Genomic DNA, 26,356 nt, shown 5'->3' on the forward strand with positions numbered 1-26,356 from the left:
TTTTTGTTCGTACGAGCTGTTTACCATTGGCCGGCCTACTTCGCTAATATGTCCAACACCTCCATTGGCTGGCAGCTTGCTTTCAACAGTGTAATATCTGTGTGCGTGCGTACGTATGTGCGTGCGTGGGCGCGCCGGGAAGGGGTGTATGGGAGGATCCCAAGAACCAGGGATCGAATCAGCATCGTAGAACAACAGACGCTAGCCATTCGTGATGAACAATGTATTGAACAGGGAAGAACCAAGAACCATGGATCGAATCAGCATCGTAGAACAACAGACGCTAGCCATCCGTAATGAACAACGTATTAAACAGGGAAGAACCAAGAACCACGGATCGAAACAGCATCGTAGAACAACAGACGCAAGCCATTCGTTATGAACAATGTATTGAACAGGGAAGAACCAAGAACCACGGATCGAATTAGCATCGTAGCACAACAGACGCTAGCCATTCGTTATGACCAACGTATGGAACAGGGCAGCTGCCCAATCGCTAACAATTTTGACTAAGTGGCCGAATTTGAAAAATTTATTTCTTAACTGTTCATCTTTGTCCGTCCGCCTCGACTAATCAATGCGTTTGTTAATATGCCCTTTGTGACACTTCGCAGGCAACTGCTCTTAGTAAGCGCTTGTAGCGTAGGTATAGTGCGTTAGGAGTAGTAGCCGCAGATTCGGAGTTCGAATTCCAAAGAACTTCGCGTTCGCGATACCATTTGTCATTGGTCGGATTAAAATCATTTTTCAAAGATTACTTGTTAACGTGACGCACACGTTAGCACTTCCCTGCGCGCCAGGCATTCTGTTTGATGTTGCCTTCTGCGGCAGACTGTAAACTATCATAGTTGTATTGTTACATATTGTGAGAGAAAATTATTATGTATCAGATGATCTTGAAGAATACGCAGATGACGCTATTCGGGCTCCACACTAAAGACAACATTGTTTTGTAGAATAACTATTGGTATCACATCCATATATCTGCGGTTTAACAATAATGTAATGAGCAACTGCTGTGTCTTGCGTAAAAGCAATATTTTAACTTTATTGTATTCTCGCAAAAATACCGATGCAATTGAAGGTGCCTTTGCTGTTCAGTTGAGACGTTATGCGTGTTTGTATTTTTGCAAATTTATACATAAAGGTTGCGTGAATGCTCGATTATTATTTTATTTCGCATTGTCTGTGTACCACTGTCTCATTAACTGACGGAAATCATACTTCCCAGCAGTAATGACAGAGCATCTCAGAAGATGCAACTTAAAACACTAAATGGATAGATGGTGCGGGGCCTTCAGTGGAATAAGTCCTAAACGCAAATAGGAAGCAAGTATTGGTAATGTCAGAAAATATGCGGCAACGAAGAAAGGATATAGCAAGAGAAACAGCTCATAAACGCATGTTTCTTTCTTTTTCTAACTCTCCTTGAAATGAACTTTGCTTGTCAGTACAAAGGCCGGCTCGAGTTGCGCTCTTTCTTTAAATGCGCGGAAGCTTGATGCATCGCGCGAATAAACGTCCTTGTGCGGAGAGAATGCGCCGAGCTAACTGCGCAAAAGATTGTTGGCGCGACACTGCAGTCCTATCTCTAGCTTTTAAGGTCAAGTTCTCTTTAAAGGAGAAGCTTTCAGATATGTGCACGTGAACAGACACTTCAAGATAGTCTGTTTTTTTCACGACTTATCTAAATGTGCGCCGATCTGCCAAGCATGGCAAGCGCATATAAGTGTGGGCGGAGGGAACGCACCTGGTTCGGTAATAGCGCGAAAAAGAAATAAAGGGAGAGGCTGGCGAATATTGATGGACATTCAGCAAGGCCTCCTAACGACAACAAACTGTCCGTGCTGACCTTCGTGACAGCCCCGAATAGGGTGGGCGGACTTTGAGAGAATGCCTTGGGGTGCGAGGCACTGACGAAGAGCAACATCGCATATACTTGGGCTGGCGCGTCGATGCGGTTTTCTTAAGTCTGGGCCCGTACTTGCAAATGTCACGCATCGTGTGTTTCCTTTTTTTTGTATGCGTGAGAACATCGGAGGTGATGGCGCGCTACAGTGTAAACTACCATGCGAATAGCCCAGACAGCGTGAGAGGAATTCGGCGACCTTGAACCCACATCCTGCCGCCGATAACCAACCTGCAAGAAATTGCACGGCAGACTTAAAAATGGAAATGTAATTTCTAATCCAAGGGCCGACATTACTTCTTGTTTCCTGAGGCTAGATTGCGCGAACCAGTTTCCCAAGAATAACTTTCTGCTCTCAAAGAGAAAAAGAACATTTAGAAAGAGAACTGTTCTTTTTTCTTCCTTTCTCAGCTCTGTCTCTGCCTCTTTCTTTCTGTGTGGGCGCGGTATATGCGACTTACTCTGAAACGAAGGCTGGCAGCAAATAAATAAACATACCATCTTGTCTCAGTCTTGTTCCCCATCCAACGCTGCCATCATGCGGCATTGCGTGCGTTGGCGCGACGAACAACAGATAGAAAGCACTGCCCCACTTTTTTTATTATTATTAAATGCGCATCTAATTATTATTGAGAAACTACTTGCAGTTTCTTCACATTGCGCGGCTGTGGTTACGTCTCTCGCGGTACCATATAAGATGGTTGTTTTTCCAGTTACGTAACCAACATTTGCTATAGCAAATGTTGGTTAAACTTATAAGTTTAAACGCGACGCATAAAACCAGAAAAAGATGGAAAAGGCGGACGGTCCCTTGTCAAGAGTAACCCTTGCGTTTGCAAGCGCACAGGCGCCATTCGCAAAGAGCACAATTCAGACTAATTTACCGTTTCTTCACCGCCCATTCCTTCTAAGAATCATATTCTCACGCAACGCGCAACCAGTTTGCCGTCGGGAAGACGCACAGTTCCATTTCCTTCCTCTAAGTGCCTGCAGCCTCCTAAATCAATATCTCACGGCCTGACTTACAGATACACGCGGTTAAGACGAACAGAAACGGCGTCTGCGCAGGCGCACTAAGACTGGCCGGCGGGGAGGACTAACGTTACCGAGACCCGTTGCGAGACAAGCTCCGGCAGACTGGCCCCCCTGTTTCTTCACAGACGATTGCGCCAGCAGTCGCATGTATCCCGGCCTTAAAGCGCCGGCCGTAAAGGCAGCACAGAGGCGCCGCTGATGCCGCGCGATGGCCTTCGGCACTCTTCTTATAATAGTAGTCAATCTCCTCCCTGTGATCGCGTCGACCTTGCATCACGTTGTCGCGGGAGGAGTCGCGCCGAGTGTCCCTCTTCCACCGAGTCCGCTCGAGATCCGTCGCGACCCCTGTCCGTCCCCTCGAGAAAGAGCCGTGGGTCGCATTATGTATTATCGCATTCGGTATTATGTATTCTTATGAACTGTTATTTTCTGTACTTTTTTTTTTTAGCTGTTCGACATTCACGTCGAGGTCAAGCCCTGCCTTGAATATGGTGTCCGGGCCTCTGTCAAACTGCAGACCGCAGCTTTTAGCCCTGTCAACCACAGAACTTGTTTAGGAAAATAAAGAATTTGAATTTGAATTTGAATTTGAAGTGGTTGTCGTCGGACGACGTCAGATCCGACTGTGGATTCGGCTCGTGACGGTGGGGATTGTAACTTCGTCCGAACTATAGGAGCGCAGCAACGCGTGACTACCTTGAAGCGCGTAATGCGCGACCCGTTTCTCTGTGCTTACGTGCTTTGTTCGTGTCGCTGGATTCCCGACACATCGCTGCCCCGAGCCCACTTGCGCACTCAGAGACCCACACGGATGCGCCGCCACACGTAGTGTTTTCCCCTGGTCGGTCTGGAGCGGCCACCGAAATCCTAAAGAGCGCGCGAGCGCAGCTGAACGATTCCGTTGCTATAGTTACGTCTTCATACGTGAAGTGTGACAAGTGACTTTCACTGCTTGTCGCTACGTGCCGCTATCGCTGCGATGGTCGTCAATGCCGATAGTTGTGGGTTATTACGGCCCGTGTGCTTCGGTGAAATAAACGCGTTTGGCCTATAGGCACCACATATCGCCAAATTGAAAAAAAAAAAGAACGAAAATGCCTAGGCGTAGCACCTGTCACTAAAGCTCAACTGAGGATGAATGCGGCATATTATCTTCCATATTTAAGCGTTGTATTGAAACATGTGATAAATCTTGTGGTGTACCGGACTTCCGGGCTTGATGCACGAACCGATGTTATACGGGGCGATGATTTATACGTTATGCGGATTTTTCTCTTTTTTTTTATCGCTTGATGCAGATACCATGATTCTAGTCCTTGCACCGGATTATTCAGAGAGGCGGACATTACTTGCACAAGAAATGGAAACACATAGGCCAATAATTAAGATCGCTAATGATCTTTTTAATTAATTACTTTACGGCGCACATTAGAATTCGCACATTGTAGCCGTTGAGTTTGCAAGGCGTATCCAATTCGAATGAACTTGCAGAGTGAGACCAGTTTGCATGTTGTGGTGAGTTTGATGGCGCATTTCCCCACCGTTGTTCCACTTACTTTCTTTCTTTAAGAAAACGATATTTTATGCATTGAAGCACGTAACTGGAACGTTAATATGTATTATGGCCCACGATTTCGGAAATGATATCTCGAAACTGGTGTCAGCCTGGAAATTAATTTCAAGTGGATACGTCTTCCGAACTCACCGGCTACAAATCGTAAATTGCAATATGCGCCGTAAAATAATTAAGTTACTTTGTAAATTTTTGTTTAATTAGTTGAAAATGTGTTTCGATTTCTCATGCTACTAATGTCGGCCTCTTCGAGTATTCCAGCTTAAAAGCAAGAGTTATAGGCTACCTGCCAAAGGCGATTTTTAAGAATTCTGTACATCTTGAAAATGACCCTCCCCCGTACGTCAGTGCAAGCGAATGTAAACGTTGTCCGTGCGCAAAACATGACTGTGTCGAGTAGAGCATTAAACTACAAGAATGTGCTAAACCTTTAGGTTATACTGACCACAGCTACACTGATATTTGACACAACTTTGGCTTGGGCATCGCGGTTGGAATAATCTGGATAGACATACGTAGGGCACGCGTTCCGCTCCATAGTAGCGCCAGTTCGCATTAAGTAGCTATCTCGTAGCCAAAGCTGTTCATTCCATGTGAAGTCACAGTGAGCATTCGCTTCACCTTTATGCTGTAGAGATTCGGTGTGTTCTGGTTATCGCTTTTTTACCACTTGTCTTGCTTGACATTCATCGCGCTTGATAGAGTAAACGTATTAGGTTCGAGCTAAATGTGCTCCTATACATACAGTATGAAAAAGAACAAAAAAAACTTTCGCAGAATTGCCTTCTGTCGTCATAGTTAACGGAGAACGCGAAAAGTGGGTGCCTTTTGTCCGCAATATGCACTATATGTTTTTCAAGTAAACCACGCCCCTGCGATCATCTATATCAGAAGGTTCCAGCCGATAGCCCCCATAAACGTCACAAAACAATATTCGGCTCTGTTACACACGTGCCACACCGCGACGACATGGAAAATGACATTAAGTGAGCACCGTTCTAAATTTTAGTCCTATTTGGGCATTGAAAATGCGGAAGAGCCTAATGGGATTCGTCATAAATACTTTCGCTACGAAATTCATTCACCGCGCGACTCATTGATTACGCATTCTCGAAGACGTTATTTCAGCAGACTGGTACATGTCTACTTCATTTGCAGTATATGGCCGCCCGTCCAGTTAAAAATAATTAATTCATAACTCTCTGCTTACAATATGCTCTGAAGTCGGAAAACAAATCGTAGCTAAGCTTACAATAACGTTCGGCATGTTACGGATAAGAGTGAGGTCAAACAAAACATTTGGTTCCATTATAACTAGCTTAATCGCACTCGCAGCCTTTAGATACGGCTTCCTATATTTTACTGTTGTGTTTAAAGCCTTACTGAAGGCGGGTCTTATTTGTACGCAGTTCAATTTTTGAAAATATTGTTCTGTCACTGCCACTTTCATAGCACAGGTTGTATCATCACCATTGTACCAAATGTGCTAAGTTCAATAAAATACTTGCATGTGGTATTGGTCCCGAAATTTTCATCAGAAAACTTGAGACAGTCAACCATTTATTGCCATTTTTTGTACTTATAAGGTATAAGCATAAATGTGCTCACAGCAAGTATACGATGAGGACACTGTTTTCTATAGGAAGCGTTTGCAAGCGCAGCCGGTAGGAACATATATGCGCCGCCGTAATAGTCAACAATAAATGATTACGCAACTATACCGCGATGTGTTACACAGAAAAAAAGAGACAAGCAGATGGATTGCCTGTCACATATTGCCATACGCGTATTTGCCCTACCAACAAGCTCAGTTGGTTTAATAATAATAATAATAATATATGGGGTTTTACGTGCCAAAACCACTTTCTGATTATGAGGCACGCCGTAGTGGGGGACTCCGGAAATTTTGACCACCTGGGGTTCTTTAACGTGCACCTAAATCTAAGTACACGGGTGTTTTCGCATTTCGCCCCCATCGAAATGCGGCCGCCGTGGCCGGGATTCGATCCCGCGACCTCGTGCTCAGCAGCCTAACACCATAGCCACTGAGCAACCACGGCGGGTCTCAGTTGGTTTATGAGATCACCAGCGTAATAAGGGCGGCTGCAGTAGCGTTGCTTATCACTAGGAACCAAGCGTCGGGGCTTCAAGATGCAAGACCGAGCCATGATTGACGTTACGCAACGAGCAACAAGGCCCTCTGTAAACTACCTTCCCGCGCACAATTTCGACGGCAAATGAGCGCAGCTGAATGTAATCCGCTCGGCTGGCAAGTGGAGCGTTGCATTTCCTTAACCGTAATTTCTTTGTTTTGTGTGCGTGTGCGTGCGTGTGCGTGCGTGTGTGTGTTTAACAACCCGACAAGTGCTGAAACGTGAAAGGTCACCGGGAGCGGAAGGTGTCTTTTGGCGTTTTTATGAATTATTTATTACCTTAATTACGTTACATAACACAGCTGACGAAAAGAAAAAAAAGAAATGCCGTGAATAAGAAAAACAACCATCGAAGTATTTTGCATAAAGAAAGCCCGGTTTGGTACAAGCTAATGTGTTGGCGCCAATTACAGATAATATTTTTTTTACATGTAAGTTGTTACATTCGCTGGAGCCAGGAAGGTAATGGGCCCATCTGCTTGATAACATCAATGAACATATGCACACATTTCGAAAGTGATTATACAGAAAGAAAATGCTGATGTCGCTGGCCTTGTAAACGGTCAGGAGTTTCCACCGTACGCTGTAGCGTCCCAGCAACATAGCGATGTCGAAGGGTACACCGTCCCTAATAAGTAATAAATAATAGAAATGAGTAATAAGTATTGCTACTGAAATAAAGGCATGCTATACAGCAGACGCAGCGTTGGCCAGTATTGATAACAAATTGTGCCCCTGCAGTGTCTATAGGCGATTGTCGTCTGTGTGTGGATGACCGATATATTTGTACTCCAGGGGCTAGTAGAGCTATCCTCGCCGGACAATGCGCCATCCCACTGCGTCTGATGAATTATCTAATCACACTATTTTACAACCAACAACTTCCACCTGCGTTCATTTATGAACACAGGTGGAAGTTATGAACAGTTGCGGCTTGAACAGTTGCGGTTATGAACAGTTGCGGCTTGCGATGCAGTGCAGTCATCTCGAACAAGCGAGCTCCCATTTGGGCGCTACTGTAATGGGGAGAAGCCTCCCTACGTAATTGCCGACACAAGATTTGTTCGTTCCGTACGTTGCTCGTAACCCGAGCGCGTCTGATAAAAACCAAGCAAAGAAATTTGCCTTTACCGACATTCAAGCCGGCTTAAGATGCGCTCGTGTTCTGCGTTGCACTTTTAGCAGATCGCCCTCTACGACTAGCGAATGTTTAGGCTTCTACGCAGGTATACAAATTCACTTTTAGCAGATAGCGGATATTCAAAGTCTTTCCTATCAGGCTGTTTAGCCGATTCTGGCAGATTCGTACCTTTGTTTTAAAAAACTCTTTTCAATGAAAGTGGTGACATTGTGCATTCTGCACTGCCCCATTAATAATAATATTTGGGGTTTTACGTGCCAAAACCACTTTCTGATTATGAGGCACGCCGTAGTGGAGGACTCCGGAAATTTTGACCACCTGGGGTTCTTTAACGTGCACCTAAATCTAAGTACACGGGTGTTTTCGCATTTCGCCCCCATCGAAATGCGGCCGCCGTGGCCGGGATTCGATCCCGCGACCTCGTGCTCAGCAGCCCAACACCATAGCCACTGAGCAACCACGGCGGGTACTGCCCCATTAGTGTAGCGATAAGCAATGCCGGATAAGTTTGAATACTTCTTCCCACCGACACCGCAAAACGCTACCGTTTAATTATATTCAAGAAAAAAAAACTTATCTGACGCCAGTCGCAGTTCAAGTTTTAATATTGTTTACCATCTTGCGTTATTTAAGGCGTGCATCTCTTTTTCCATTCATCTCCAATTTGAATGCGGGCTCCGGGGTCGGAAATCAAACCTGCGACCCACTCAGCAACAAAACGCCACGGAGTTTTCGCGCCGCACGTGAGTACTTGTAATGGGCCGGGGGCTGTACATGTTTTCCTTGGTGGTTGAACACCACCAGTTGCACCAGTTTCTTTCCAAATTTTTTAACAGGACATACACATAGATATGTTCATCTTTAAACACGGCATTTCGTAGTTCCGTCGCCACTAGCTGTTTATGCCACTTATACGATGTTTATTTTGATTTTATTCTTGTCTCAGTTTTGTTTTGTCGTTTATGGGGACGGTTCGCGCGGATTTTCAAGTTTCGGTGCGTTTTTTGTTGCTGCTCCTTGGCGGTCTGATCTGAGACTGCACTCGGTGAAGGCGTCCATGCAAGATAGAGTATCGTGAATGTATAACCTTGCAGGACTTCGGTTCTGGGGCCAGCACACGTGGCTGCAAGCTTCTGCCTGCAACAGCGCGTGGTTACAGCGAGCCAATGGTGCCGTTCCACTTGAAATTGTTCAAGGGCAACCGTCAGGTAGTACAGTTGACGATCTGATTGAAAGCTTTGAATAATGAAGAAATCAAACGCTAGATTCACAAAACTTGATTGCATATATAGGTGTGCTGTTTGTGAAGACTGAAATCGAATTGGGCAATCAGAACGGACACGTCTTTCTGCAAATTCCTTTCCCATCCCCACCTCCATGCACTTACTTTTTTTTCAAGTATATTTTGAAGTATACTTGAAAAACTTGAGATGGGGAGCGGAAGGAATGTGCGCGCACGGGTTTCCGTTCCAGTCCTGCCATTCGATTTCACTTGTGTTACGCACATCAGATCACTTTTGGCATTAGTTAATGCGACACTCGCTATTTCGAAGATAGGTTGATGATGTTGCACAGTGATCTTAGATGGCTTCCATGTGAAGGTATGCGTACAATGTTGTTAGAAACTTTCACTGTTTTGATATTTATACAGATGGCATGCTGATCAGAAATACGCTCACATTTTTGTCACACTAAGGGTCCTCAATTGTAGTCGATAGTTTAATTAGGAAGTAATTTTTTTTAATTATGGGGCTTTTACGTGCCAAAACCACTTTCTGATTATGAGGCACGCCGTAGTGGAGGACTCCGGAAATTTCGACCACCTGGGGTTCTTTAACGTGCACCTAAATCTATGTACACGGGTGTTTTCGCGTTTCGCCTCCATCGAAATGCGGCCGCCGTGGCCGGGATTCGATACCGCGACCTCAATTAGGAAGTACAGGAAACAAACTTAAGTATCTTGGAAAATATCTACAAAGACTCCACAGTTACCTCTATTCTCCACAAGAAAAGTGGGAAAATACCCATCAACAAGAAGGGTCAGGCAAGGAGATATAATCTATACAATGCTATTCACTACATACTTAAAAGTATTCAAGCTATTAAACTGGGAAAGCTTACCAGTGAGGATCAACGTTGAATAACTCAACAACATTCGCTTTGCAGATAGCATTGTTCTGTTCCGCAAAACTGGGAATGACTTGCCACAAATGATTAATGTTCTTAACCGAGAAAGTGTAAGAGTGGGTTTCAATATTAATATTCAAAAAACAAACGTAATGCTAAATAACCTGGCAATGAAACAAGAATTTGTGATCGCCAGTCAGCCTATACGGGTTGTGCAGGAGTAGGTTTATCTAGGTCAATTACTGACAGAGATTGAGAAGAAAATATACATAATAACAAAAATGGGTTGCAGTACATACGTCTGGCATTGCCAAATCCTGACTGGCAGCTTACCACTGCCGCTGAAAATAAAAGTGTACAATCATTACATTCTACGGGTGCCAACATATCTGTTAGGAACGTTGAGATTAACAAAAATAAATGCTCGAGAAGAAGTTAAGGACCGATCAAACAGCAACGGAACGATAAATGTTAGGTGCGGCGTTGTTAGAGCGGCGTTGATCAGAGAGTAAACGGGGATGAATGGCCGATATTCTAGTTGACATTAAAAGAAAAAAAAATGGAGCTGTGCAAGCCATGTAATGCATGGGGCACGTAACCGGTGTAACACTAGAGTTACAGAATGGGTTCCAAGGGAATGCAAGCGCAGTAGGGGACGGCAGAAAATTAGATGGGGGGAGATGAAATTGGGAAATTTGCAGGTGCTACTTGGAATCAGCTAGCACAAGACAAGGTCAATGCAGATTACTGGGAGACGCCTTCGTCCTGACATAATAATAACATGACGGTGATGACTGTGATCCTGATGATGACTGTGATCATGTATCCTCGAACGTAGCACCCTTGGTGATCTTAGGGCAACTTTCGCAGGAGTCGCCAAGGCCTGCTTGGTGTAGCACGTTTTCAAACCTTTCATAGCACTGCCGAAGATGGGCAGCTGGGATAAATACGCTCTCTGTCATCGCGTAAATGGTCCTCCAATAGGCGGACCGTGGTGGCATCAATTCAAGTAATCTATTACAATACATCCGGAAATACTTACCCTCTTTCAGGCGATCGAAGAACGGCAGGCTATATTCAACTCTGCGCCACATCTATGCCACCCGGTGACCGTGGTGATGCCGCTCTACGACTGGCGCAAGGCCCTCTCGGTCTGGTTTTATTTCAAAACCCACTGGTACACCTTCAGCAAGCCGAACCTCAACGATAACCGCTGGCTCAGCAGCGCCAAGGTAAATGAACCGAGAAATGCTGTAGACATTCTCTCTCTTTTTTTTTTCTTCTTTCGCTCAATATGTGCCACCTGTTGTGTCGGAAAAGGTGTATCCCTATGTCTCTATTTCTTTTCGTTGACAGTCTGTTGTATATTGACCAATGTCTAAGACGCCAATTTTCACTGTTAGCGTTTCACGCCGCGACAGCAATGGCCTTCCTATCGACAGTCACTTCAGAGACAAATTTTGCCCGAGAGTATATCATCAACGTCGTCGTCGTCATCATCATCATCATCATGTTTTATTTTCACCACTAGACACAGGAAGTGAAAAAGGGAGACCGGAAAGAAAGCCGAAATTTCTTCGACCTGACAAACTCTGGTCTCCCAGACAGACAGCGGAGACAGACACCGCCCGTGTCATTTTTGTGTTCTCTTCCGCTGTCCCCGTCTTTATTTGCGGTCAATATGATATGCAGTAAACACCAACTAGGCCAAACTGAAGTTGTTCTGGAGACAACGGAGGGGCTGGTGCACCAATACAATAGTTCGTAAAGTGTTGACCTAACAGAATTTTAACACAGGTACATGTACATATTTTCATGTTATTATATAGAAGCTGGTTATAATACAGTTGTGTAGAATAACGCCCACTAAAAATATTACAATTTCTTATCTTGCATGTTATTATTTTTGTAATGTCTTATCCTACATACCCTATACCCATGATCGTTTCTCGCTGTTATAATGCCGCTTGGATATTCTTACCGGTCCAACACATAAAAGCTCGCTGCAGGTTGCGTAGATCACAAGTATTGCTACTGAAATAAAGGCATGCTATACACCAGACGCAGCGTTGGCCAGTATTGATAACAAATTGTGCCCCTACAGTGTCTATAGGCGATTGTCGTCTGTGTGTGGATGACCGATATATTTGTACTCCACGGGCTAGTAGAGTTATCCTCGCCGGACAACGCGCCATCCCACTGCGTCTGATGAAATATCTAATCACACTATTTTACAACCAACAACTTCCACCTGCGTTCATTTTTAAAACGTGACTTTCGCAGCTGCACAGTCGTCGGCGCGATGTGACATGCCAGTTTTTCAGGTTGGTGTGACACGAAAAAGGCACCTACAAAGGCAAGGCACCTACAAAGGCAAGGCACGTACAGATGTCTCATTTCGGAGAGAACTTGTGGGTGGCTATAGCAGGCAGAGAAGTTATGAACAGTTGCGGCATACTGAACAAGTAAGTGCTTGCGCCGAAAGCTGGCCAGGCTGAATCGTAAATAGCTGGGATGGATCAAGAAAGCCCGCTGCACCCTAACTTTCCTGCGCAGAGCACTTTCTCTCTCTCTCTCTCGTGTATTCTTTCGTAACACATGTCTTTCATGTATACCCCCTCCACCCATTCCTCCGCCTATTCTCGAAATCAAAATACTTTGTTTTCGAGTGAGGCAGGCACGGCTCACGCGGTCACATACTTCTCTTTTCCCACCAGCTTGCTTTTATCTTCTTTTTTTTACAAGTTGTAAATAAAAAATCAATCAATCAATCAAGCAATCAATCAATCACTCAATCAATCAGACGCAGGAGTTGCTGCCCCTTCTGCGCAAGGACAAGCTGGTAGGGTCCGTGCTGTTCCGCGAAGCCACCATCGACGACATTCGCATGAATGTGGCGCTGGCGCTGACAGCCGCACGCCACGGTGCTGTTGTTGTCAACCACGTGGGATGCAAGCGCTTTCTCAAGGATAAATTCGGTCGCCTACGCGGTGTTGTTCTGATAGACAAGCTGACCGGAGAGAAGTGGCCTGTGCGGGCAAAGTGCGTCATCAATGTAACGGGGCACAGCGCAGACTACCTTCGGCAGGTGAGAAAGGAACTTGCTTCAGCGAAAGTTCGCGCGCGGTGAAGTGTTGCAAAGTGATGTTCACTTACTGACCGAGTCAAAATAGATAGATTGCCGTTGAGGAGCCCACGCGAGTGACCTGTTGACATTAAAGCCGAACGAAAGCCTATCAAATATTCAAATCTTAACTGACGTCTTGCATTTTTCTGTCTTTTGTTACCTCGTTGTCATGAGAGAACGGGTAAGAGCACCAAAACTTCATTCTACCCTTTCGGCTGTCCTGGTAAATGACTGCGTTTGTTTCATTTATCCTGCAAGGGTAATAATCATGCGAGGGTCTTATCGCAGCTATACAGGATTGTTATTTGTCCCGCAACCATTGGCAGAGTAGAGGTCTGCCCCTTTATCTTATCGAACCATCTTTAGAAGTTCTGTTGAAGCTAACGCTGCTCTTATAGAACACAGTGTTCGAGAGGTCCTGTGCAAGCAATTATAGCCTTGGAAATGAGCTCGTGGGCACTGTCCGAACAACATTGTATTTATTACCTCAATTTTCAACACGGGATTCTCCCTCTGGCTCAGTCTACCTCAGCCTTCTACTGCACTCTTCTACACTTGCAGGTGGACACGCCCTCGGCCAAGGCGATCGGAAACCCGGTGTTGAGCACATACATGGTTCTACCCTGGCATTTCGGTCACAAGACGTGCGCCATCCTGACGGCCACCGACAAAGGCACGCTGATCGCCATGCCCTACCAGGAGCAGTGCCTCATCTCGGGCTCACACAAAAAGCTCGACTTCACACAGGCCGGAAGACCGACGCACGAGGCAGTCAGTAAGATGTTGCGAGACTGGAACGAGCAGCTCGACATGAACGCGGTGACAGCGAAGCTCAGTGAGGTAAGCAGGCTTGCTGTCCGTCGCCGTGGTGCTCGCAGACTACGCGGCGTTTGGACGTTCCTATAGAGGATGCGACATAACGAGTCGAACAATGAGCGCTTCCATGAATAATTCTGGCAACGCGTTAGAGCGCCATGTGAAAGCCCATAAAAACATCTCCAGCCGGGGCGCTTGCGTGCACCCGACAAAAGTTTGCTGAGACGGCTCGTATATATATGGTTGAAATCTGCCTGCTGGGATCACATGCAAACATAAAGAGGGACGGGGTCGTGGGCGGTGAGGGCAAGTAGGGTTCTTACTTCAGTCAACCGACTGAGATGAGCCATGCTAGACACGGGCTCAAGCGAAATATTTTAATCCTACATAGCGTTGTGGTCTTGTTCCGCTAGTACAGGGTCCATGTTAAAGCGATCCGGTTTAGCCCGACTGGTGCTAGCGGGGAAGAAGGGGGTGGGGGTGAGACGAACAGCGCCAAACCCAAGACGCCCCCCCCCCCCCAAAAAAAAAAACTTGACAAGAGTATAGAGGATATTACAAGTGACTGGGAAAGCAGGACCAATTCAGCTTTTAATAAGCCGAAGTGCTTACACAAAAAGACGAAGACGACGAGCTTTAGGTTCATAGCACGTTGCACGTGTTTGACTTCGAGGCCACTGCATATCCTTTTAACTGCATGCGCAGCGCGTGCTGGGTGTTCGAATTCTGTCGGCTGCAGAGACGCGAGCGCGCTGCCTAGGAACCGCGCACTTTGACTTGGAACTTGACAGACGGCAGTGGAGACACGGAAAAGGTAAATTTGCGGCAACGTGGTGACGTTCGCAAAGCGTCCATGAAAAGTCGAATTTAGTTTATTGCAAACATTTGCCGTGGGTGTCGGAGGTGACCGTCGCGACGCGCGCATCCGAACTTGCAATGTCACGAGTTGACAATCAAGGCAGTGAAGGGGTAGTACCGGAATTCACGATGTTCTTACATCAAATAAATTTGAGTTGGCGTTGAAGTTCGAATACGAAGACGTCCTGGAGGCTGCCCAGCGCTTTTGCAGCTTTGGCCGCTGGCCGTCGATATTCCAAAATGCGCCCATACGGTCGTTGTCTTCGGCAACTGACTTGGCAACGCGCCAGTAGCGCCACTACATGCTTGAGTCGCGGACTAGGTATGTCCTGTGCTCGATTCACAGACTTTCACTAGTGAAAACTGCTTTTGACTTGACAGGTCTTTGTCTTTCATTTCGCTCGCTACCACAGTGTGGAGCCTATCTTTACGAGAAACAAGTAACGATGCCTTTTTGACCCGCCGTGGGTGCTCAGTGGCTATGCATGGTGTCGGGCTGCTGAGCACGAAGTCGCGGAATCGAATCCCGGCCACGGCGGCCGCATTTCGATGGGGGCGAAATGCGAAAACACCCGTGTGCTTAGATTTAGGTGCACGTTAAAGAACCCCAGGTGGTCGAAATTTCCGGAGTCCTCCACTACGGCGTGCCTCATAATCAGAAAGTTGTTTTGGCACGTAAAACCCCATAATTAAGTTAATGCCTGTTTGAAAGCTTATACGTGATTTAGTGGTGATTACAGCCCGGCACGGATGAACGCAGGTGCTGTCCACGTGGACTACCGTGACCTCGGTGCAGGAGAGCGTGACGGGTCGTGAGAAGCCGGTGATCGAAGTGAGCCAGAGCGGCATGGTCTCTTGCACTGGCGGCGCTTGGACTTGGAACCGGCTTCTGGCAGAGCGGGTCGTGGACACGGCGCTGACGCATTGCGAGGAGCTGCAGCCCTGTCGGCCTTGCTCCACCAGGGCCATCAAGCTGGAAGGGGCCGCCAATTGGTCTCCTACTCTGTACGTCCAGCTGCTGCAGAAGTACCGCCTCGAGGCAGACGTGTCCAAGCACCTGGTCGACTACTACGGCGACCAGGCGGCGCTACTGGCGCGCATGGCCGCGAATTCACGCAAGGGCTCACGCTCGCTCAACCCGGGGCAGAGGCTACTGCCGCGACTGTCCTTCATCGAGGCTGAGGTAAGCAGAGGGCACGCAAAGGTCCAGGCCCATCAGATGTACCCTGAATGAAGCACGCGCTGTTTCGAAGCGCCGGTAATTGGCCCTGCACATTTCGTGCCTATAACCCTATAACCTATAACCTTCACCTATAACCCAGTGACTTTATTTCTCGAGTCCTATGTACAAGGCTGGGTCGCATGGCCAAGTTGAGGCAGCTGGGCGGACAAGAACGCCTCGTGGGGAAGTACGAGCTTTTAATGCGAAGCATTCTTTGGTTCATCCCAGGCATATTGAGGAAGGTAGGTTCCTGTCTCGCCTAGTTTCATAAAGAGGAAATGCAGGTGTCCAATGGTGGGATCGAGCCTCTGACGTCACGCACAGCCGCCCGACTGTAACCGTTAGGCTACGGTCGCATGCAGTTTCTCTCATGTAAACGTCAACTAACCAACCAGGGGCTTAGAACGACAGAAATCTGAGCTAGTTGGTAAGGATTCATTATGCAAAAAAGAGGTGAGGCGTGCAAACAGGACACAAGAGTAGAGAAGTGGACAACACGAACAGCGTTCGTGTTGTCCACTTCTCTACTCTTGTGTCCTGTCTGCACGCCTCGCCTCTTTCTTACAACCAGGGGCGTGCGTCACATCCACGGCGTGAACTATATCGCGTATGCAACTCCCCTGGCAATGAAGGGAAAGCTACGCAGGCATAACACGCACAAGTAAGCGCGCTTCTTAAATAAGCTGGGGAAGGGAGAACGTAAAAGCCACAACATCAAAATAAATCAAAATGCACCACTGGGCGCGAAATTCCACTTGTTCTTCTGCTTTGCTCTTCTGGGCAAATGCGAAACCGTCGCACGTGGGAGCTATATACTCTGATCCCCTTCCCCCAGTATCTGTTCGAAGGGACCGAAAGCACTGTCAAACGCTGCTGGACTGCTTGGCGCGGTAACGCAAGTGCAAAAGCTCCACCCCCGCAGATTTTCCCCACATAAAGCTGTCCCGCAAGAGTAGTCTATACGTTCTTGCCACTCTTTTTCTCCCGCGTCACGAGCGTGTCAATTGCTCCCATTCTTGCCTCGTGGCAGCTAACGCATTGAGACGCTGTGTCAGGCAGCACCGCCTTCCAAGTCGGTCCAGGTCGTAACGTTTATTACCGGAGAGAAAAAAAAATAAACAAAAATGCCTTCGTTAAGTCGCCGTCGTCAAACTATCGTCGTTGTCTTGCTTCTGTCGTCACGTGTGTGTAGTGACTTTTGAAGGAGAGGAAGAGAGAAGTGCAGTGCCGTAACTGTCTCTCAGAGGAGGACACCTCAACAGCACTGCACAGGGAAAGGGGAGTGGGGAGAAAAAGATAAGGGAGAAAAGGAAAGGAGGGCGAAAAAAAAAATAACAAGAAGGTTGAAGAAGCAATGCGGGGCTTACAGCCGCGTTCTCAGCTGCGTGTCACAGCAAAAGTCAAGTAGGGCAGGAAGCACTTTCTTGACAATGGAAAGGTGGGCTGCCGGAAAGAGAAGTGCTCCCTCGCACAGGCTCACGTCAAACACAACGGCTTGCTGTAGACGAACACGTTAAATCATGTATAGTAACTCTTCGAAGAACGCCAAGCGGTGTTGGATAGCGAGGTATGCTGTAAAGGGTTTCACATAACAGTCGGCTTCCACAGTGCGCGGAGTCAGCACATTTTTTTTTTGTCCGCTCAGGTGCGACACGCGGTGCGCCACGAGTACGCGTGCACGGCGGTGGACGTGCTGGCGCGGCGGCTGGGCGTGGCGTACGCGGACGCCAACGCGGCGGAGGGCATGCTGCCCCGCGTAGTGGACATCATGGCGGCCGAGCTAGGCTGGACGGCGGCGCAGCGCCAGGACCAGATGCAGCAGGCGACGCGCTTCCTGGAGGAGAACATGGGCCTGGCCGTGTGCCGACCCCACAGGCACGCGCCCGTGCTCAGGCTGGACTCGAACGAGTTCGGGCGACTCGTGCGTCTCTTCCAGTACCTCGACCGGCGACAGGTATCGTGTATATATGGGGTTCTGTCGCTAAGTCGCTGCACGTCATCGCGTTCGACACTGAAAACCTCGACACAGTTATCATGCTGCCGCCAGCGCCGTGTTAGCGCTATATATATATATATATATATATATATATATATATATATATATATATATATATATATATATATATATATATATATATATATATATATATGTAGCTGTCGTGCGCTTCGTCAAGACAACGACCGAAGTTTTGTTTTGGACGCAAAATTGATTCTTTTTTCTTTTCTAGTCGACTACGAATTCGTTCAAAGGAACATATAAAAGTTCTGGCCATTAGATGTGAATGTATTTCCTTGGTATACTTCGTGGCGCAAGATAAATTTCTTGAAAAGGGACAGAAGAAATGAAGACGGTGAAGCGCCACTCTTTCTTTCTTCTGTCTTTTTCGAGAAATGTATTTTGCGCCACAAAGTGTACCTAGAAAATCTAAGCACCAACTTGCCCAAGAAGAAGTCCTTTTGGATGTGAATGTAATAGCTCGGGGCCGATTAGTACGGGCAGTCGTTTCCCTGTTCATTGGGAACGAGTCGGGCCGTGCAGGAGCGGGCCGGCGCTTCCAGGCCTCAGCGCTTTTACTGTGGCGTTATCTCAAAACGCCACGACTACGACGGAAAGCCATGCTGTAAATGGAAAAACAAACATTTTGGCAGAAATCATCTCACAATGAGTGTCGACATTAATGAGATTAGCATTCAAGCAATCCAGCGACACATCGCATTCCTAAAGACACCGTTAATCACAATCCGTAGCGGTCATTCTGAGATTTCCATTACTCAGAGGGTTCGCTACCGATTTCCCGCATCCTAGGCTTATGTGAGAATCGGTGTTAATGAATCGAAGCCAAGCACTAGTGTTCAATGTGAATATTACGCAAAACGAAACGCTAATGACGAAAATGTTTGCCCAAAATCACGCAACTATAGAATGTGCTTCTACGCGCTTTTAGGTAGCCGACTTCTTAACTTTAGCGCAACGCTCCTCGCTCAGTGGACGTTCAAACAGGACGAGAAACAAAAACCAACCCCGCTCAAAGCACAATCAAGTCCCAGTTCGTTCAATTCTTTTTCCACGCTCTACTGCTCCCGTTCGGACTTTTACTTCCCTTCTTGCCTATTGCCCTGCTTGCCTATTCGGGCGCATATATATATATATATATATACCCAATCTGTGGCACTTGCCAAGAACAGGCCTATACCGAGTCGAACGTACGCAGTCGCCCATGTTGTCTATATTGGGGCACGTGTACTGAATGCCACGCACCCAGTGCCAATGGATTATCTTGTCCTGCTTGTCCATTCAGGTAGCATTTACCATTCTGGGGTATTGGCCAAGAAAGGACCGATTTCCCAGTAGCCTAAATTTTCATGCGGTAGCGGTTGGATTAGCAGCACACCAAAGTGGCGTTAGTTACCCAAGAATGCTAATCGCATTAAAAAGACTGGTCCCGCAGTGTCGCCAGGAGGGGTATTCTGTAAGAGTCCACCTAGTGGACTGTCCATTTCAGCCGCTGCTGATTGGCTAGGACCGCTCGTCTCCCCCTCGCTCGTACAGCTGCATCCAATCAGCAGCGGCCGAAATGGACAGTCCACTAGGTGGACTCTTACAGAATACCCCTCCTGGCGGGGTAATCTAGCGAGTCTTCAATACTCGAAACAAACTTCATGCTGCCGCACTTGTGATTGTCCGGCAACGGCTGCCTCCCAAACGAGCGCAATGACGTTGATATATCCCTTGATTGTTTGCGCACTTGAACGCCACTAGTGAGGTCTAACGAGTAGGCAAGAAAATTGCGCGTACGTTTCGCACCAAACTCCGTCCAGTTCAAGTCTGGAGGGCCACATGTTGCTTGGTGTACAAAAGCCTATATATTATCTCGGGTTCAACGACGGCGCTCCAATCGCTGCACACACATCCCCGCCGCAGACGGGCTCGGTGTCGCTGCGGCGCCTACGGCCGCACATCCTGAGCGAGCAGTTCCGGCCCGAGCCGTGGCTTCGCGTGATGATGCGACGTCTGGTGGACATCGTCATCGCGGCCGACTCCGAGGCGTACCTGCACAACGACCTCTACGTGCCGCCGCTGTACCGGGCCTCGGTCCAAAGCGGATCCACCAGGGGCACCGAGGCCTTCACCGAGAAGGCACGCGAGAGCACCGACGTCCAATCTAGACATCGCGGCGCTTCCGCAAATTGAAATTTAAAAAAATTGAAAGGATGGAAAATATCTGCATTAGTAAATTATCCAATATCAAAAAAGCGAAAAAGAGAGCTACTCTTGCGGTGAGAAGTCTGATAAGCCAGGACAGACGCAAAACCTAAAGTTCGAATCAGGTCTCCGTGACGTCATGGATTTTGACGGTCTCTGCTCGGGTACGCTTATTTGTTTTTACAGTAGAGATGGTCTACATTTTATTGTAACAGAGCCATCGACAGAACGTAGCAAGTTTCAAGTGCATTTGCCGAGCCACAATTGCCCAAATACGATAAGGTATACCCGCCGTGGTTGCTCAGTGGCTATGGTGTTGGGCTGCTGAGCACGAGGTCGCGGGATCGAATCCCGGCCACGGCGGCCGCATTTCGATGGGGGCGAAATGCGAAAACACCCGTGTGCTTAGATTTAGGTGCACGTTAAAGAACCCCAGGTGGTCCAAATTTCCGGAGTCCTCCACTACGGCGTGCCTCATAATCAGAAAGTGGTTTTGGCACGTAAAACCCCAAATATTATTATTATTATTACGATAAGGTATGCCTTGAAATAAATGACGTCACACTGAGGTACCGGCGCAGGGTGGCCTGGCACGAAATTCAAAAAGACTTTTGACGTTCGTTCTCTCTTCATATAATCAACCAGTTAAAATAAAATTAACAAAAATACAGTTTTCAAAGAATACTCAAGTATTATTGCGCAACAAAAAGACACGGACGTAAGAGAAGAAGACACACCAAGCGCTTGGTGTGTCTTCTCTTACGTCCCTTCTTTTTTGTTGCGCAATAATACTTGAGTAACGGATTACCAACTTACCCGGAATGCTGCTCTCATTAAGTTCAAAGAATACTTTGTCAGTCTAAACTGATTTATTTTTTTCCTCTTAGCATGCACTCCAATAATTTCATGTTAGCGAGAAAATAGTGTAGCATAGTGTAACATAGTGTAGCATAGTGTAGCATAGTGTAGCATAGTGTAGCAGCGGTTGTAGCGACATCTTGCGGCTCTGTCTTTCAACCAGGTTGACCTAGAAACATCCTCGTATTGCGCATCTTCTTGGTAATACGAAAAATGGCGTAGAGCAGGATTGACGATTCCACTGTGTGCGCACTGACTGAAGTCTGCCACCTCCAGACTTCTCCGGCAAGGTCTCCGGTACTCCGTAAATGACAATATGTACGTCAGACGAATGTCATCAGCAGATTCTGCGTAAATTTATCATTTCCAGAAGAGGTATATGAAAATATTTGGAATCGGGCTGGAACAAACACGGCACGCTTTCAATGGCCGGGGATTATCGCGGCATACTGCAATGTCGTAACGACAAGCCCTGCTCATGCCCTGCAAAAAAATAAGGAAAAAAAGAATAACGCAAAGGACTACGTAATTAACAGTGCGTGCGTGTGCGTGTGTGCGTGCGTGTGTCACCGCACTTAATCTGTTAACCACGACCATTGCGTACAAGATGCAAATGCGGCTAGCTCAGTGATAAATCGAGTCGTGGGCTCGATTTAACTTTGCTCCAGCTACTGGTAACTTTGGCTAATGTACCCGAGGATCTAGAGTATTAGCGGTGTCACGATAACACATGGTGCAACTACTTTTATGTCATAGTCTGGGGCGTGAACATTTACGTCACCATGAACAGAATTTGTTTTCTTATATCAGGCACAGGCGTCGTCCAAACACATACTTGCAGCTGCCTTCTATGACGCATGAAGCGATTAACAGTAGTCGAACAAGGAATATCACGAGAGCCAACGTTTCGACAAGAGTATTTTAGTGTTAGGTTAGGTTGTCTTTAGTGACATCCCCTGTCCGACCATTGTTACTCCCTTCAAGTCTCCACCTACCTGTGAACTTGTCTTGTTTGAATTTATATGAGGTATACATTTTAGTGCGTCGTGGCAACCCTTTGCAAGAATTACCCGTTCAACATCCCGGGAACTAACCTTAGTATAAATTTTAACTGCATTGAATATACTGGCAACGTAGCGTATTTCAATCTAAGCCTGGCACAATAATAGGGCGACGACGTTCAACAGGGATACTTTATTTTACATTCCAATCGACTGAGTTCACCCGTTAGGATGTATGAAATGAGCCGACTGGTTATATAACTGAACGCTTCAGCTAAACTATCGAAACTCAAATCTATCTATTACTGTGAGTTGTAAGTCCATTCAATACACTAACGACAAGCTGCGCCCACTGGGCATTTAAGTCGCTGACGAGGGATCACATTTGATTAGCGCACACCACGAATAGCCTATCGTATACTCTGAGTTAATGTATGGGGAACTATGTGTAGTCAAGACAGCAGCTTTCAGGGGTCAACGACAAACGTACGCTTATTATTGCTTGCCGAAGTCAAACTGGTATTTCTCGCACTTTGTTTTTTTTTTCTTGATTATTTTCAAGAATATCATGGTAATTTTAAACTTAGCACTCTTCTGCACCTGCACTTGTCGACATTCGTTTGCACTTATTTACCAAGACCATATTTAAAGTTGACTTCCCATGTGCTTTCTCTGTCGACCTTCACGGATGTCACGTTGCTATTTAATTTTTGATGTCAAGCTAGCTTTAAGGCTGTTAGTTTACTGGGAGCACGAGGACGTTTGAAGCGGATTGTACTGATTGTCATAATGTACTATTTTTCTTGGGAATTCATGGTTACCAAGCTATCTAACACTGCATACACACGTTGCCGCATGAGCTTTTGTCTAAAACCTGCCGCGGCGGTTGTTAAGTCATTAAGATGTTCTGGCTGTTGATCGCGAGGTCGCGGGGTCGATTCCCATAATGCGAAAAGGCTAGCGTAACAACCTTCAAATGCACTTTAAAGGGGTTCAGATGGCCCAATTTGAGACTGTACGCTACAATAAGGGCCTGTGCCGCATTACAAGCATTAAATACTGAAATGACAATCCATTTTTAATTAGGTTAACTGAAAGAGCCACTAGGAACGTCGAAGCGAACAGCACTGCATAGATTATCAGGCCCCATAGCAAACTTTTCTTATACCCTGAAAATTGTTACCTGTCCTGTGGGGAGCTTTCTGCCGCAATTTTTTTTTTTTTCACATCGGCTCATTAATAGTCGAAATAGAAATATTTCAGTGTCGCAAACGCATGATTTCAGGAGGCGAGCTTCACCGCAAACTCTCTCCATTTGCCTTGTCTAGCCTCCGCACGCGAAATTCCTTCCCTGCGTTCTCTCATACCAAATCTGAGCCCCTGAATTGAAACGGGACGCTTACCCGAGAGATAGCTGGTTTCTGACGTCGTGTCTGGTTGCTTTTTACCATTTATTCCTATACAGCTAACGTTCTGCACACAGTTTCCAACCAGGCTTTCCATATAGGCGGACAAATTGCAGTCATCATCTATAATACGATATGCATTCACATAATTCACGCACACACGCACACACACGTACACGTACACATACACACAGGGCATAAAGCCACTCTTTGGGTAAAATAATATTCACTGTAACATGAAACGCTCGATAACGGATGTATTTCGCGCTACCGCAAATCACGTTCGGTCAATACCAAACATCCCAATTTTCTGTCCTGCAAAGCATTCTTTCGCATGCGACGCCTATTCCAGTTTCTATTTTATGATCATATATATTTTTTTATCGAGCGCATAACTTTGACTCTGGGGCAGGAAACGATGTGTAACTAGATGCGGATGTTCCAAACTCACATCGACGTACTTTTTTTTAAGTTCAGTTCCGATGCAATTTTAGGGCAAAACGAAAATTCAGGCTGTCCGAGCCTATAAAGGCCTCCCCCGGTCGCCGCAGGTGGAGGCCCTTTCCAAGGCCCTGCAGCTGAACGCCGACACGCTGGCCGAGACCCTGGACGAGATGGAGAGCGCGACAAGCGGCAGCTTGGAGCTGGGCGACTTCCTGCTCTTCATGAACAACCTGAAGGTGTGCCTGCGCGCGCAGCATGCGAGGGCCGCCAAGAGAGACCCGAGCATGAACGAATTGGTCGAGCTGCGCGGAAGCGACCCACTCGCCCCGCTGCCGAGAGCGCCCACCGTCTACACCATGTAAGAGGGCGCCGCCCAGCCCGCACCCTCCTCCGCCTGGACGGGCGCCGCACGGCGCAGCGCCCGAGTCGCCCGGTGAAGCGGCTGCGCAGGGGCCCCCGCGGCGCCACTTCAGTCGCCGCGTTGCTCCTGTGGAGTGAGCGTAGCGTGCCGGGATGACGATTCGACTCGGCGTCACGCGGTGTCCGCACCGCGTGCGTTTGTAAATCGGTCAATTCGGCTCATTTTACTATAAACGTGTTTATAAATTGGTAAGCGCAACGCGTGTTTCTTTTGTAACTGGGTTCGTTCCGTGAATACGACCCGTATTCACTAAACGAACCCAGTTATACAGACTGCAAGCTCGTTAGGTCTAGCTGACGTTCCGAGACTGATAAAGGGAAAATGAGACATCCACGCAAACGAAGCTAAGTGCTACAAAGGAAACCCATACGGGTTCCTCGAAAGAAAAGCTTCGCAGTTGAAGAAACATTCGTCCTGGTCCGGGACTCGAACCCGGGACCACCGCCTCTTCGGGCCAGCCGCTCTACTATCTGAGCTGACCAGGCGGCTAGCAGATGACAGGCGAAGTCGAGTTTATCAACAACTCAGAAGCAAAGGCAAGAGACTGCTTACACTGACGTCTTTATAGGCCTTGAATTAATGAATGAGCTAGCGAGATCATTTAAATATTGTTAATATATGCTTATAAGTTCTGTTTAAGTGCTCAATCCAACAATGATTCGCGAGAAGTTGTGACAAAAAGAAGAATAAAGTTCATATCCAAATGCACACGTTGGAATCTGCGTGAGGCATCTGCATGAACTGAGGCCGGCTACGCGTTGGCCGAGAAGACACTGGAGAAGATGGAGGACGCAACGAGCGCCAGCTTTGAGCTGTGCGACTTCCTGCTCTTCGTGAATATCTCCTGAAGGTGTAATGCTGAATAATTTAATTCGACGCGCACGGTTGTGTTCATTGTAATCCAACGCAATGTTAATGTTTATGCACGTAAGCGCAACGGTCAAAAGCTTAATGCCGTTCCTGTTTGTGCACTACACCGTTCACGAGCTATGCCGAAATGAAAACACCAGTTCATGTGGAGTGGCGCACCGAGCCGTCGACGCAGCGATGTCACGAGAACGAAGGCGTTGTTTGATGTTAAGAATTGTGAGGGGAGTTGCGTGCAGAGAGAAGTACGACAGATATGTCTAGGGTGGGCAAATATTCGAAGTTTATACGGATTTAATACTACACGCTAACATTCGCAAAGGAACTATTCGGTATTTTTAAATATTCGAAACTTGCCAAATATTTTAATTGAATTCTGGGGTTTTACGTGCCAAAACCACTATTTGATTATGAGGCACGCCGTAGTGGGCGACGCCGGATTACTTTTGACCCCCATTGCACGGCACAAGGGCGTTTTGGCATTCCGCCCGCATCGAAATGAGGCCGCCGCGGCTATTCGTGCTGTTTTCTTTTTCCATGACAATTAGTGATATTCTGCTGAAAACTGGTCCTTTCTCCTTAATATCCGTCTTTCTTGCACTAATCGGTACAAGCTCCCTAACTAATTATACCGAAATAAATATACCTCTACAAATATATGTGTCTGTGTTTGACAACTCAGTGTTCGAATAGATATTCGATACTTAGCATTCGTATTCCATTGGTATTCGAAAAAGTTTATATTCGCCCATCGCTAGTGACTTCTGTCACAGTTGCACATACCCATTCTGTAGATAGTGAGAGAGAGAGAGAGAGCGCGTACGACGTGCAAATACTTCACAATGATCAACAGTGAAAGTCGCGGGTGTCGTCCCTCGACGTTCAATCCTTGCGTTCGCATCGAATGCTCGCGAAAGATAGAGCGGTTCTCTAGTCCCATACAGCTCACAACCGGGATCTCTCTTACCGCAGCGCAAATTTTACGCGTTGACCTCAGGCGCTGACTTGCGTGAATATCCGGTATACCTGTGTCCATCTTGAGTGAGCCCGTGGTAGCGCACCTCCAGCCCGTTATCATATTGTTATTTCATATTTTCGCGCAATTTCTCCAAGTCCATGACATCTGTGTTGTTGTAGGAAATGCGAAGAGGGAGAGGCAAGTAGATAAGACATGTGTAAATGGCAACGGGCTGT

General features: G+C 47.0%; 2 protein-coding genes across 4 annotated transcripts in view; one reads left to right on the plus strand and one right to left on the minus strand.

Annotated features, from left to right (window-relative positions):
• The window catches only part of LOC135898384 (glycerol-3-phosphate dehydrogenase, mitochondrial-like), a 30,525-nt gene extending 6,038 nt beyond the window's left edge, over window positions 1-24,487 (plus strand). The window contains exons 3-10 of one of the 2 annotated variants that reach the window (XM_065427275.2): window positions 8,906-9,019; window positions 10,991-11,170; window positions 12,742-13,026; window positions 13,627-13,905; window positions 15,500-15,922; window positions 17,607-17,915; window positions 19,884-20,099; window positions 23,982-24,487. In XM_065427275.2, coding sequence (XP_065283347.1) covers window positions 8,906-9,019; window positions 10,991-11,170; window positions 12,742-13,026; window positions 13,627-13,905; window positions 15,500-15,922; window positions 17,607-17,915; window positions 19,884-20,099; window positions 23,982-24,236 — 2,061 coding nt within the window. In that variant the 3' untranslated portion in view covers window positions 24,237-24,487. The remainder of the gene's footprint in view (window positions 1-8,905; window positions 9,020-10,990; window positions 11,171-12,741; window positions 13,027-13,626; window positions 13,906-15,499; window positions 15,923-17,606; window positions 17,916-19,883; window positions 20,100-23,981) is intronic. The other variant, XM_065427276.2, reaches the window with a different exon arrangement.
• The window catches only part of LOC135898385 (serine/threonine-protein kinase SIK1-like), a 466,770-nt gene that overhangs the window by 377,268 nt on the left and 63,146 nt on the right, over window positions 1-26,356 (minus strand). The window lies entirely within an intron of this gene.

This window comes from Dermacentor albipictus, chromosome 4 (genome assembly GCF_038994185.2).
Source record: "Dermacentor albipictus isolate Rhodes 1998 colony chromosome 4, USDA_Dalb.pri_finalv2, whole genome shotgun sequence".
NCBI lineage: Eukaryota > Metazoa > Arthropoda > Arachnida > Ixodida > Ixodidae > Dermacentor > Dermacentor albipictus.